Here is a 15,145-nt window from a genome sequence, read left to right as displayed (position 1 = left end):
ACTTCCCCTCAGTTCCCAGCCCTGAGCTAGTTTGAAGAGGCCACGCTGACCCTCCATGCCCTGGAGGAGCTACTGGTCTAGAATAATTTAGATCCAGAGTTGTCCTGGAAGGGCATCCAGGTGTGACAGAAACACAGCCAGTGTGATCATTCTGTCTCCAGCAGTTAAGGAGGACCTCACTGAAAAGGTGTGTTGATCTGGGTATTGACAGCTACATAGGAGTTTGCCAAGTGGAAGGAAAGGCATGCTAGGGAGAGGGAACAGCCCAGAAGGATGATCAGCCCAGTGTGTCTAGGAAGCAGGCCAGCCAGAGCATCAGGACAGCCGGTCTCTGGGGGTGTCCCTGGCAGTAAGTGAGAGGCACTGGGGGTGACAGAGTCCCTCTGCACACAGCTCTTCCTCCATCTCTTCTCTGTGACCTTGGATGGGTTATTTCCCTGAGCCTGTTCTCTCATCTGCACAATGGAAATGATGTCCCCCACCTCAAAGGTCTGTTGCAATGCCATTGGTGACATTAGGCACATGCAGGTATTTGGTGAATGTGAGCCACAGCTGGAGGCCCCAGTGCCCGGAAGCCTTCCTCGTAGGGAAATGCAGCCAAAGCACACTGGGAAATAACTGGTTTGTTTTTGTTTTTGTTTTTGTTTTTTGAGATAAAGTCTCACTCTGTCACCCAGGCTGGAGTGTAGTGGCCCCATCTCAGCTCACTGCAACCTCCACCTCCCAGATTCAAGCAATTCTCCTGCCTCGGCCTCCCGAGTAGCTGGGATTACAGGCACATGCCACCACACCTGGCTAATTTTTTGTATTTTTAGTAGAGATGGGGTTTCACTGTGTTAGCCAGGATGGTCTCGATCTCTTGACCTCATGATCCGCCCGCCTCAGCCTCCCAAAGTGCTGGGATTACAAGCATGAGCCACCACGCCCGGCCAGAATAACTAGTTTTTCTATTTAACATGAATCAGAGAACTGTCTTTGGAGAGTCTGTGCTCAAAAGTCTAATCCTTCAGTGCTAATACCAGCTCTGCCACTTCTTGGCAGTGTTTTGCCTCTCTGAGCCTTGGTGTCCTCACATTCTTCTTAGCCCCTCCCAAGCAGGGATGACAAGCCTCAATTTGCTTTAGGGATGAGGGATATGTACCCCCTCATGACCCCTACAGGGGCAAAGTCTTTTCCCATTGGCTTTAGGGCTGCCAGCTTTGCCCTGCAAAAGCCCACAGGACTTGGCACTCATGATCTCTGCTCACCAATGCCCACAGATGCAGTTTCGCTTCTGCAAGGCAAGTGACCACACTCCCTAAAAATAAGAACCTTATCTCTCTCCTGTTCCTACAGCCTCATGTCCCTTGGGGGACATGAACAAATTCAGATCTTCAGCAACATGGGAGAATGGGCTACTTTTTTTTTTTTTTTTTTGAGACGGAGTCTCGCTCTGTCACCCAGGCTGGAGTGCAGTGGCACGATCTCGGCTCACTGCAATCTCCACCTTCCAAGTTGACGCCATTCTCCTGCCTCAGCCCCCTGAGTAGCTGGGACTACAGGCGCCTGCCACCATGCCCGGCTAAATTTTGTATTTGTTTTTTTTTTTTTTTTAGTAGAGACGGGGTTTCACCGTGTTAGCCAGGATGGTCTCGATCTCCTGACCTCATGATCCGCCCGCCTCGGCCTCCCAAAGTGCTGGGATTACAGGCATAAGCCACTGCACCCGGCCCCTTTTTTTTTTTAAAGAGAGGGTCTCACTCTGTCACCCAAGCTGGAGTGCAGTGGTGTGAACATGGCCCACTGCAGCCTTGACCTCCTGGACACAAGCGATCCTCCCACCACAGCCTCCCAAAATACTGGGATTACAGGTGTGAGCCGTCGCACCCAGCCATGAGTCACCTTTTTAAAATGTTTTCTCCATTGCAAATTGGAGTCAAAGTGACCTGGCCCTCCCTCACTGCTCTAGACATCCACTTGTTCATCAAGTTCCTACTGGGGGGCGGGGAGAGAGGGAAAGAAGCCTTTTCATTCTGTAGGCCTTTGTTTCTGAATCGGTAATTTAATATACAGATGCCTTCTAAAGAATTGTGCTGGCTGACAGTGTGGGCTCTGGAGGCAAACTGATCGGGACTCAAGTCTCAGCCAGTAGTTAGAAGCTGTGTGGCCTTGGGCAAGCTGCATAACCACTCTGAGCCTCAACTTCCTGGTTTATAAAATGAGGATGAAAAGAACACCCTCCTCTTATTTATGTTGGGGTAATAATAATAATAATAATATGGTTTGGGCTAGGTGTCAATGAACACCCTTCAAAACCCAGCTGTGAGAGCTTGAACTAGCCCCTCACCTCTCCAGGTCTCAGTGTTCCCAGCCCCGATAGCTCCAAGTGGCTCATGATGCCATGGTCTGTTGAAGTTGTCCGAGGCAGTGGGATCTCACATTTTCATCATGAGACAGAAGAACTCTGGGATCCTAATTGCCACTCAAAGATCCACCCAAGAGAGATATCTCCTCCCCACCACCCCCACCACTGGGACCCCAACACACACTTGCCCTACCCCTGTGTCCCTCTCCCCATTCTACAGCCCAGAGGTCCCCCAGCCCCTTGCCCAGACTGGGCACGTGCTCTCAAAGAAGTCACCATCCTCTCCCGCAGAGGTTGACAGCTCAGGAGATATGAGCACCCAGCCTACAGGGGCTGTGGGTGCAGCATGGGCCCCCCAACACCTGCCTGTTTGTGTCTCCGCAGGTGAGTGGAGGGGCCTTCCCTGCGAGAAGTCAGAGCTGTGCCCGTGGGCAGGCTGGCTCCGCTGTTCTGCTCCAAGGATTACATGTCCTTCAAACGTCCCTGCCCCTGTAAGTTTCCTCCCCGCATCCTTCCGCCGCTGGGGGCCAGGCAAGGGCAGAGCTTGGAGTCAAGCTGCAGAGACCTGCTTGAGGTGTTTGCCAAAGAACTGCGGGGGTCCAACCAGAGGCTAATGTGGCATGCTGGGTGGGGAGAGGGCAACACGGAAGACCCCTGACGTCTGCAAGATGCTCCCTGAGAACTGAAAATCGCACTTTGGCCCATTCTTCTGTATCAGCCCTTCCCAAAGTGTGGATCGGAGTTCCTCTGAGGGATGTTAATGGAATGACACACACCCACACACAAATAAAAGACTCCATGGCCAAGTAAGTGGGAAAAATGCTGGGGGAGTCACGTTAAGAAAATTTTGCTCCTGCAGGACTTTCCTGAGCTTTTAATATTGTGATGTGTGGCCAGCGTGGTGGCTCACACCTGTAATCCCAGCCGTTTGGGAAGCCAAGGCAGATGGATCACCTGAGGTCAGGAGTTCGAGACCAGCCTGGCCAACATGGTGAAACCCCATCTCTACTAAAAATACAAAAATTAGCTGGGCATGGTGGTGGGCACCTGTAATCCCAACTACTAAGTAAGCTGAGGCAGGAGAATCGCTTGAACCCGGGAGGCGGAGGTTGCAGTGCACTGAGATCATACCATTGCACTCCAGCCTTGGCAACACAGCGAAATTCTCTCTCAGAAAAAAAATAATAATAATTTGGTGATGTGTGTTGTGAGGCTCCCATAGGTAAGAGAAAATCCACTGCTCCTTTCAAACATTAACCACAAGGAATGTTTCATGGGACTGGTGTTCCCCAGAACACACTTCTTGGGGTTTACTCTCCTAAGGAAACTCATCCCGAGCATCCCCACCATGAAGTTCCTCATTCCCGGAAGCCGGTAGATGATCTTGCCCCTCAACAGTCTTCTCAAGGCTCCCTGAGGCCCCTGAGTCCAAATGATGGACTCAGCCAGGGGTACCCCGATGCCCCCTCGACTTCTCTCCTAGTCTCCACCCGCTCGACTCATGCCACCACCCTTGCCCCAGGGCCCCTTTCACTTCTCCCATAGCAGCCACCTGCTTTCTTCCATGATGTCCCCTGAGCCCCCCCAAACCACCACCACTTGCTATAATTTGGGGAGACATGCAAAACTGTCCCACCCCTTCTTGATAAGTCAGGACTATGAGTCTGTGAAATCAGGGACCCTAACCTCAGAGGGGGACCCTTTCCCCTCTCCCCTGCTCACTCTGGGTAATGCCTCCCCCACTCGCCATTGTCTGTTCCAATCTGTGCCATTGTTTACGTGGATCATGGGGTGGGGGCCTCTCTTCCAAAAAGTCGAAGCCCTGATTGTTAAATCATTTGGATATCAAGGGACAGCTGCAGTGGGAGGTAGGGGACACTGGCATGTCCCACCTGGGTGAGATCATCACCAGACACGCCAGGGGGATGAGCTGGCTGTGGGGTTCATTGTTCAAAGAGTGGTGTCCAGAGGGTGGCGGAGCTCGGCCTGGCTGCTCTGGGTACCCGAGGAGGGGTAGTGATGGAAAGTACAGGCTCAACAAATTGTTGTTGCTGTTGTCACTGTTGCTGTGGTATGATCAGGAAAGGAAAGCCCGAGTCCCAGGCCAGGAGAGGAGGCTGCTATTCAGGGCACCCCAGAGCCCAGGGACACCTGCCCTGCAGAGCGCTGGGAATGGTCACATTCTTGGCCCTGTCTTCTGACCAGGCAGGAGCAGCCCGGCATGGAGAAGCCTGGGAAAAGTCAAGGCTGGGGACGCTGAGTGCAGAGGGCTTTCCAGAACCTTTTGGGGTGAACCCCAGGCCGTCGGAAGCTGGGTCCATCTCACTAACAGAGGCCATCCCTGCAGGGCAGCCCTCTGCATATCCACCTCCTGAGGACTCCAGGGTGTGGTCACTGACATTTGAGGCCATTTAGAAGCAGCTCCTGCACATCTCTGAATTTCCCCCTTCCCCAAAGACCCAATACCTGGCATGCAGTAAGCACTCAATGTTTGTTGAGTGAATAAACACATAATTATACACCCTGGAGGAGGAGCTAGAGGCCACAGGTCGGGGAGAAGCTGAAGGCCCTGACCCTGCCACCAGATCCCTCCATGACTTTGACCCAGACACATCTCTGAGACTAAGGGGTCCACCAAGCCCAGTGGATTCCAGGAGCTCAGGACTGCTGTGAGGCTCCATGGAGGCTCCGTCATCGTCTCTGCCAAATTCTTCTCACATTGTCCAGTCTGAACTTGTCCAAGAAGCACCTGCTGTCCCCTTCCAGCACCCGCAGTCAGCTTCAGTCTGGCTCCAGTCTGGCTTGTGCACCTGCACCCTAACATCCCATCGACTTCTGTGTAGTTAAAACCATTCCATGGTTTCCATTTCTCAGCTGCGTCTCACCCTCTTCCATTTCTCAGCTGCGTCTCACCCTGTTGGGTACTACTTTTTTTTTTTGAGACGGAGTTTCACTCTGCCACCCAGGCTGGAGTGCAGTGGCATGATCTCACCTCACTGCAGGCTCCGCCTCCCAGGTTCAAGCAATTCTCCTGACTCAGCCTTCCGAGTATCTGGGACTACAGGCGCCCACCACCACACCTGGCTAAGTTTTTTGTGTTTTTAATAGAGATAGGGTTTCATCATTTGACCAGGCTCGTCTCGAACTCCTGACTTCAGGTGATCTGCCTGCGTTGGCCTCCTAAAGAGCTGGGATTACAGGCGTGAGCCACAGTGCCTGGCTCCTGTTGGGTGCTTCTGTTTGTGATGACTTCTCCTGCTTTGGGTTCCCTGACTCAGAGTCCTCCCTGTGTCCTCCAGCCAGCCTCTCAGACCATCTGACCTTCCATTCATGGTCTCCTTTGGCAGTGGTGGAGGAGCAGGGATTCTCCCTGCCCCTGCCCTGGGATGCTGGGCCCCCAGGGCTCCAGTGCAGCCCCCGCCCTTCTCACTGTGCATGCCCCAGACCTTCTCACCCTCACTGCTATCAGCTGCAGCCTCTAGGCCGGTAGCTTCCAACAGTCTCTCCCGCCCTAGTTTCTTCCTGGGCTTTCTATTCCTTCTTCCTCCTGTTGTCTGTCTGCCTTGGGCAGCCCCCACCCCAATCTGAGATTCAGCCTGACCCAAACTGAACTCTTTGTCTTCCCCTCTAGGCCAGCTTTGCTTGATTTTGCTGTATTGGTTTGGGGCACTCAAGCCAAAAATCTGGAAATGAACCTCAGTTCCCCTCCTATCATACATCCATCACTGCCAGCTGCCCAAGGAGGCCCTTGGGGTTCTGAATTGGCTCAACAGATCATCATTCTGACCTGGCTCCCATCTCGGCCCCCTCTTCAGATCCAATCTAGAAATTGCTCATTCATTAAGTCTCTTCTGCTTGTTCACTTGTTCGTGCCACCGGTGGACGGTGAACGTCCAGGAAGCAGGGGCCATGCCTGCTGGGTTCCCGGTTCACCCGCAGCACTGTGCTCAGTGCCTGGCACATAGGAGGTGCTCAGTGTTTATTGAGCAACTGAACAAGCAAATGAGTCAAGATGAAGCAGATGCTTTGTGGACAGCCTCCATGGCTCACAGACCAGAGGCCCTTACACAGGTTCTGAGAGGGATGCTGGACCCCGAGCGCTCCAGACCCCCCAAAATAGACATAGGATCACTCAGGAAGGAAACCCAGAAATCCCAGGAGGGCACTCACATGGACACACACCCCTGTTTTTAATTCCTCATTCCAGGTCTGGAGCTGTTGTGCATTTAGAAACATACAGAATTGCTTTAACTTCCTTAGACCCCAAAATGAGCTTGCCAGGTACATATGAAGATACTGAAGCCCCCACAAAATGGGAAAGTTAGAGTAGGAGCCCCAGCCTGTTCCCATTTGGGGATTTCCACCCCTACTCCCTGCCAGCTTAGAAGAGTAGCCAGAAAAGTCTGCAGAAGGTAAAACAAGCCCAAACGTTTCCCAAACAAGACCCTGCCCCTAGGAGTCAGCGCACATGAGGTCTGGAGAAAGTGAACAGCTATGCCCACCAAGTGCAGGGTAGCAAGGTGAGTGGCACCAGCCCACCTGTAACCCAGGTCTGCCAGCTTCCATGGCTGCAGGCCCTGGGGGAGCAGGCTTGTCCATCAGCCCCTCAGGAGTCCAGCAGGCATTAATCGGCCAGGCTGGGCTGACCCCTCCTAGGCACTGCTCACACCCCAATTTCCCCACCCCTCAATGCCATCTTACTTTCAGGCATTTCAGCTCATCCCTGCCCCTCACGGAGATAGCACCGGCGGCTCTTATTAACTTCCTCCTTTCAATTCGGCAGATGAGAAGACCAAGGCAGAGAGAGGAGGCAAAAACAAGAAAGGGGGAGGCAGTCAAACCCTGACCCAGGGCAGCCCAGAGGGATTTTGGCCAAGTGGTTGCAAGAGGGAGATCAGTTTCTCTGCCTGCAAATACCAGGCCTGTGAGCCATTTCCCAGCCTTCAGAGGACCTGCCTCAAGCATTGAGTGTGTAGGAGAACCAGCCTGGCTCTTCAGGAAGGCTGGAGGTGGAGGAGCGTTCTCTATCAGGCCCCAGCTGGGAAAGGTGGCCCAGGACTCCCCCAGGATGCAGGCTCCAAGAACAGATGCTTCACAACCTCTTTCTGCCACCAGCTGATGGCAGCTCGGTGGAGCTCCCTGAAAGATGGGGCAGCCCGCCTCCCTCTGGCCTTTGGGAACAGATCTAAGGAAGGAAGGGTTTGGGGGCCCCAGAAGAGACTGAGTCTGTAGCAAAGCAGGAAGAAGAAGGGTGGAAGGTAGCATCTGATCATCCACAGAGAAGTCAAGTGGGGCTTGTCTCTGCTGGGCTCATGGTGGCTGCCTGCAGGCTGGCAGGAATCGCAGCCAGGCAGGGCCTCTGGGTGGGCATGGGTCTCCCTCAGAGATGGTATGATATATAGTGTGTGGGTTCCAGTGCAACCTGGCCCTGCTTCTTATCAGCTGGAGCAAACAGCCTAATTTCTAAAAACCTCAATTTGCTCATCTATAAAATGGGAATAACAATAGCACCCTTTTGGTTTGGTGCTCGAAATTGACATGCTACACGGAGAGTCTAGCTTGGTGCCTGGCACTGAGAAGATGCTCAAGAAATTTGAAAGTCTTCTCCTTTTGGCTACCTTCTCCCTACACAGGTCTATATTGAGGGAGAGGGGGAAATAGAGAGAGATGGGGACTCTTGGAGATGAATTTGGGGTTCAGACCAGATGTTGCTGTTTTTTGCTCTGTTCATTGTGACAGTTATCTCAGCAGAGACCTAGCTACCAATAGAAGAAAGGACTTGAGGGCAAGGAGAGCAAACGATGGCACACACTGCAAAATTTACCACTTCTGTGCCCAGAGCAGACATCACTAATCAATTGTAGCACTCTTTCCCACTGAGCCAGAACACATGCAGACACTGCCCAGTGATCTCTAGCCTGTGAAATGAAACCATTATCCATCCTTTGCTGAAGTGTGACTTTGGAGTGAGCAAGGGGATGGAGGGAGTGACTTCAGCCAGTGCTCTGTCTCTGAGGGTTACTGTGAGGATCAAATAAGATATCACAGGTGAAGGATTTACAAGGCCTTATGATCATTTCTTTATGTGGCCTCCTTGCTTCCTTGAAGAAGTCCTGCAAGGGAGGGGTGAGTGTGCCCATTCCACACATGAGGAAGCTGAGGCTCAAGGAGTTGAAGAAATTAGTCTAGATGACACAGCTAGAAAATGGTGGGGTCAGGGCTACACCCCAAGTGAGTTTGTCCAGGGCTCAATCTTAGCCAAACCACAGCTGGAAAAAGGACAAGGGTGGAGCCAAATCTACTCCTTCATTGCCACAACAGGGGTGAGGAATCCACTCTGCCACAGGACTTCATGGCCCCTGAACATCCTAGCTGCCCCTCCTGACAGTTCTCTGGTCTAGCACAGAGTCTGACCCTAGTGAGTACTCGGCATTTGATAGCTCATCTTAATTTTATTGCTAGCTCATCTTAACTTTTTTTTAATACAAACTCTTGCTCTGTCACCCAGGCTGGAGTGCAGTGGCACAATCTCAGCTCACTGCAACCTCTGCCTCCCCAGTTCAAGTGATTCTCCTGCCTCAGCCTCCCAAGCAGTTGGGATTACAGGTGCCCATCACCACCCCCGGCTAATTTTTTGTATTTTTAGTAGAGATAGGGTTTCACCATGTTGACCAGGCTGGTCTTGAACTCCTGGCCTCAAGTGATCCACCTGCCTCGGCCTCCCAAAATGCTGGGATTACAGGCATGAGCCACCACACCCAGCCCGCTTATCTTAATTTTCAATGCACAATCATATCATATTCAGGTCTCTGGCAAGAGGGCATTCAACCTGGCTGGAGCACTAAATGCAGTCTTAATAGCCCCAACTGTTGCAGAGCACTCTATGCTGGCAAAGTGCTGGCATTTCACTGTCCCCTGGTGGTGAGCTCACTGTCCCTGGTGGCAGCCCTGCCTGATAGCGGCTGGGTGGCTCTTCCCCTGTGTCCACCATGCCCCGAGGAAGGGCTTCCTGAGCCCTTCCCCAGAGCTCCCTTTGTTCTCTGAACTTAGATTTTCCCCAATCTGATCCTTCCCTTTCCTCGTAGAGAGGTCTCAAGCCCCTCCTTCCTGACCTCCCTCCAGGACAAAGGGCAAGTGAGGGCTGCAGGCCAGAGGAACATCAGCCTCCATGGCTTGTAGAGGGGTTTTGAGGCTGCAGGTGGAGCCAGCCAATCACAGGTGGCTGGAGGCAGGTCCCCTCGGTGGTCCCTGCTGGTCACAGTGCAGGGGGAGAATGGAGGGGAGGAAGACAGAGAGAGTGGGTGGCAAAGACCTAACCCATCTGTGAAATTTGCAATTGTTGGCAGATCTTTCTGGGAACTGGGGCTTGAGGACACTGACTTGATCTGTGTCTTTCTCGCCAACAGCCCAGAAAAGGGTAACTGGAGCTGTGTTTTGGAGCACACAGACCTGAGTTTGAATCTTGCTTACATCATTTGTGTACTACCCGACCTCCCTGAGCCTCAGTTCCCCCAGGTGTAAAATGGGGGTATCCTGGTGCTGTAAGAGTTACCATGAGGATTACCTGCCATGAGCGGGAGGTGGGGGCTTAAGCTAATATGTGCCAAATGCCCGGCACTGTGGCGGGAGCATTGCCGCCCCCCAGTTCAAGCTGGCCATGGGTTCCACAAGCCAGAAGGAAGCCTGAGGCTTGGTTATCTGCAGCACCGCTCCATCACGGTTCCTGTTGTAAACCGTGGACAGTCATCCCTGATATCAGGCATCCTCTTCCATTCATTTATTCATTCGTTCAACAAATATTTATTGAGTGCTACATGCTGAAACCTTTCTGGGTGCCAGGGTTACAGCCTTGAACAAAGCAAAGTCCCAGCTCTTATGGTGCCGACATAGCCAGAAGAGACAGACACAAACAGACAAATGAATATCTAATATGTCAAATTGGGGGAGGAGCTACAAAGACAAAAAAAGCAGAGTGAGGTGGCCGGGCGCGGTGGCTCACGCCTGTAATCCCAGCACTTTTGGAGGCCGAGGCGGGCAGATCACAAGGTCAGGAGATCGAGACCATCCTGGCTAACATGATGAAACCCTGTCTCTACTAAAAATACAAAAAGTTAGCCGGGCGCTGTGGCAGGTGCCTGTAGTCCCAGCTACTCAGGAGGCTGAGGCAAGAGAATGGCGTGAACCCAGGAGGTGGAGCTTGCAATGAGCCGAGATCACGCCACTGCACTCCAGCCTGGGCAACAGAGTGAGACTCCGTCTCAAAAAAAAAAAAAAAAAAAAAAAAAGAGGTGATGGGTCAGGGCATAGGCTCGCCAAGAAGGTAACACCAGAACAGAAGTTGCTAGAAGGAAGAGAGGGAGCCACACAGGTGTCCAGAGGAAGAGGGTCCAGGCAGAGGATTCTGAATCAGGAGCAGGTTTGGCTTGATCCATCAACAGCGCGAAGGCCAGGGTGCCTGAAGAGGAGGAGAGGAAAGGTACCAGAGGCAGTAGGGACCAGATGATATAGGGCCTTGGAAGCCATGGGAGGACTTTGGCATCTAATCAAGTAGTCATTGGAGGGGTTTGAGCTGAGAAGGGACCTGATCATCCTGGTTATAGAAGAGGCTAGAGGAGGATCCAGTTGGAAGCAAGTAGACCAGTTAGGAGGTTAAGACAGTGGTCCAGGCTGGGTGGCTCATGCCTGTAATCCCAGCACTTTGGGAGGCCGAGGAGGATGGATCACCTGAGGTCAGGAGTTCAAGACCAGCCTGGCCAACATAGTGAAACCCCGTCTCTACTAAAAATACAAAAATTAGCCAGGTGTGGTGGGGCATGCCTGTAATCCCAGCTACTCGGGAGGCTGAGGCAGGAGAATCGCTTGAACCCGGGAGGCAGAGGCTGCAGTGAGCCAAGATCATGCCACTGATCTCTCCAGCCTGGGTGACAGAGCAAGACTCTTAGAGTGAGACTCTGTCTAAAAAAAAAAAAAAAAGGGACAGTGGTCTAGGTGATGACAATGGTACCTTGGACCAGGAGGTTCATAGTGGAAGTGTCAATATGGGATCAGATTTGAAGGGGAAACTGTTAGGATTTGCAAATTCATTGGATTTGGGATGGATGAGAAGGAAGGGGTCAAAAAGGACAGCGTTTGTGGCTTGAAACGCGAAGGACTGAGCTGCCGTTTGCTGAGATGGGGAATATTATGGGCAGGTTTGGTGGGGGACTGTGAGTCAAGATGCAGAGTTTTGACATGTTTTGTCTGAGATACTTTGCAGGCGTTGGAGTGGAGATACAGGGCAGACAGTTGGGTACATGAATGTGGAGTTCAGAGAAGAGTCTGGAGCTGGGGATGTAAATTTGAGGACTGTCAGTGTGTGAATGCCGCTCAGTGCTGTGAAGTGGGATGAGATCACCCAGAGAGCAAGTGTGGGAATGTGGGGAAGGGAAGGGTCAAAAGACTGAGCCTTGGGCCGGTGAAGGGCAAAATGATTTCTCTATCTAGAAGTCTTGCCAAGGAAAGCATGATCCCCTGGGGTCGTCACCCATGGCACCCCAAAGCCAAGTACACTGGGGGAGGGATTTTCCTACTAACGCGAATGAGTAAGGACATTTCTCTTTCTCTGCCAAGGGCTACCCTAAATTAGCCACCCTGATGCTCAGCTCTGCATCTGGACCTGTGCCCAGGTGATTGGGAAAGCCTGGTTGTCCTCTGCAGGCATCACTGCAGAAGCATGCAGCCTGTATGCTTCCAAGACAAGAGAGAGGAACCCAGCCAGGTGCGGTGGCTCACACCTGTAGTCTCAGCACTTTGGGAGGCCAAGGCAGGAGGATCACTTGAGCTCAAGAGTTTGAGATCAGCCTGGGCAGCATACCAAGACCCTGTCTCTACAAAAAATTTAAAGATTAGCTGAGCATGGTGGCACATGCCTGTAGACCCAGCTACCCAGGAGGCTGAGGTAGGAGGATGACTTGAGCCCAGGAGTTCGAGGGTGCCTTCATACCTGGGTGGCACTTGTGTCCCCTAGGAATGGGCCTAAGGAAGAGGATTGGAGGTGAATGTGGCCTCATGCAGTAACAACAGCAAGAGCTAAGAGACCCAGGTTTGAAAACCGCTGGAGCAAACGTATTTCAATCTTTTGAGCCTTTGTTATTTCACCTGTAAAATGGGATCATTAGACCTAGTTTCCAATGTGACTATGAGGGTTTGGTGAACACAGGGGTGCTCAGTGAGCATGTGTTCTTTTCTTTCTTTTTCAGAGTGTTTATCCTACAGTGACTGTTGCAGAACTAACTCAGTCTTCCCTGCAAGATTCTCCCCAGACTGCCCAGGGAGAGAACACATCTTCTCTCTCCCTTCCCTACCAGCCCCAGGTTGGTGTTGACAGGCAGCTTGGCAAGGCGGCCCACCTGCATTTGCCAAGTTCCAGCAGGGGCCAGCCAGGTGCCAGCCTTGTGCCTGACCCCATCACAAGCACCTGATGGGGTAACTCAGGCAGATAGATTCTCCCTACCTCATAGGTTGGTTGCAAGAGGTCATCTGCCAAGCCTGTGAGTCTTACCCTGGGGCTCTACCCTAACTGTCTCACCCTACAGATGTGGAAACTTAGTCCAGAAAGGAATGGGACCAGGTCACACAGTATGTTAGTGGCTGAAACTTCAACCTCCCATCCTGAGTCCACGTAAGGTGCTCTTTCTACATAAATGTGGAAAATGCCCCAGGAGGGAGCCTGCTGCTCTGTTCTCAGTGAAGATGCAGAGGAGAAGCCCCCTTTGGAAAGTAAAAGTGTGACCCAAGGCACATCTTTAAAAAGACAAATGTCACAACCCGGTCCCCACCTGCCACTTAGGAGGCAGTGGACAGTCAGACCAGCAAAACTTTCCCCTCCTGCCTGTTGCAATCCCTCCCCTGTAGGCCCCAAGACACCAGGAGAATCTCTGAACATCTACAGCAAGAACTGAGAATTGCTTTCCTAGAGAGATGCTCTAGGGTTTTTTTGTTTGTTTGTTCGTTTTTTGTTGTTGTTGTTGTTAGTAGAAATACCAGCTCACAAGAGCCAATAGCTAAATAAGCAGGAGTTTCATGAGCCAGTTGCTAAACCACTGGTAACTGGAAATTCACCACAGTGAGTGTTTACACTGTGGAAAATGACAAGTGGTACAAATCAGGGATTTTTTTTTTCTTTCTTCCTTTCTTTTTCTTTTTTTCCTGAAAGCTGATTTGCCAGCATACCACTAAATATAGCATACATACAGAAAGGTGCACCAACCATCAGTGCAAGCTCAAGGAATGTTCAAAACTGAACACACTCAAATCAAAAAACACGGCTGGGCGCGGTGGCTCACGCCTGTAATCCCAGCACTTTGGGAGGCCGAGGCAGGCAGATCACCTGAGGTCAGGAGTTCGAGACCAGCCTGGCCAACATGGCAAAACCCCTCTCTACTAAAAAATACAAATATTAGCTGGGTGTGGTGGCAGGTGCCTGTAGTCCCAGCTACTTGGGAGGCTGAGGCAGGAGAATCTCTTGAACCCAGGAGGCGGAGGTTGCAGTGAGCCGATATCACACCACTGCACTTGGGCAACAGAATGAGACTCTGTCTCAAAAAAAAAAAAAGAAAAAGAAAAAGAAAGAAAAGAAACACATCCTTGGCCACGCACAGTGGCTCACTGCCTGTAATCCCAACACTTTGGGAGGCTAAGGCAGGAGGATTGCCAGTGTCCAGGAGTTCAAGGCTTCAGTGAGCTACAATCTTGCCACTGTACTCCAGCCTGAGTAACAGAGTGAGACCCTGTCTCAAAAAAGAAGATAAATACATCCTTACTTGCATCTTAGAACTCCCCTGAAGTGTCCTCCCAGTCACTACCCCATGTCAAGGGTAACCATTAGCTTGACTTTTGTCACCGTAAATTAGTTTTGCTTATTTTTGAATTTTATATATATGGAGTTGTATGTTTTCTTTCAGGTCTAGCTACTTTTGCTCAATATTATGTGTTGTGAGATTCACCCATGTAAGTGCACCACCGCGCTCCAGGCTGGGCAACAGAGCAAGACCTTGTCTCAAAAAAAAAATTTCAGATTTTAAGTTAACTAAAATTTAAACGATCACTCATGGGCCGGCTGCAGTGGCTCACGCCTGTAATCCCAGCACTTTGGGAGACCAATGCGGGCAGATCACCTGAGATCGGGAGTTCGAGATCAGCCTGGCTAACATGGAGGAAACCCCGTCTCTACTAAATATACAAAATTAGGTGGGCATGGTGGTGCATGCCTGTAATCCCAGCTACTCGGGAGGCTGAGGCAGGAGAATTGCTTGAACCCAGGAGGCAGATGTTGCAGTGAGCCGGTATCGCACCACTGCACTCCAGTCTGGGTGACAGAGTGAGACTCCGTCTCAAAAAAAAAAAAAAAAACACTAATGAAACAATTTAAAGTTTTTCAAAAAGATTATATTTTTTCAAGATAAAAAGGTACCTCCAATGCTTTAAAATATCAGCAGTGATCCCAATAGTTCAAGGACTATTATGAGTACATGTGGCTATTATAAAGACACGATATGTCACCAACACACTCTAAACAGTGAGAATAGAGCACTGTGGCATTGCTCCCATATTATTCTTGTGAGGGAGTAGGATGATCAATTACACCTGCAATACTAGTGTGCTGGCGTGTCTACCAAGTGTAAGATCCAATTATCTAAAATAATATGATGATCAAATTCCCAGACGTTATGTAATTTATAACTGAATTTGTATATTTAGAAACCTGGGGAGTGCTCTTTAAATTCCTTCAAACTAGAAATTATCCTAAGCATTAAATAAAAA

The 15,145-nt window shown here is 51.1% G+C and overlaps 1 protein-coding gene across 1 annotated transcript in view; it reads left to right on the top strand.

Annotated features, from left to right (window-relative positions):
* The window catches only part of BEAN1 (brain expressed associated with NEDD4 1), a 58,750-nt gene that overhangs the window by 7,424 nt on the left and 36,181 nt on the right, over positions 1-15,145 (top strand). The window contains exon 2 of the mRNA XM_055299408.2: positions 2,729-2,835. Within this exon, the coding sequence (XP_055155383.1) occupies positions 2,811-2,835 (25 nt within the window). The 5' untranslated portion in view covers positions 2,729-2,810. The remainder of the gene's footprint in view (positions 1-2,728; positions 2,836-15,145) is intronic.

The sequence above is a fragment of the Symphalangus syndactylus genome, chromosome 11 (genome assembly GCF_028878055.3).
Source record: "Symphalangus syndactylus isolate Jambi chromosome 11, NHGRI_mSymSyn1-v2.1_pri, whole genome shotgun sequence".
NCBI lineage: Eukaryota > Metazoa > Chordata > Mammalia > Primates > Hylobatidae > Symphalangus > Symphalangus syndactylus.
Note: the sequence above shows the minus strand (reverse complement) of the source record. Positions and strands in the feature narration are given on the sequence as shown.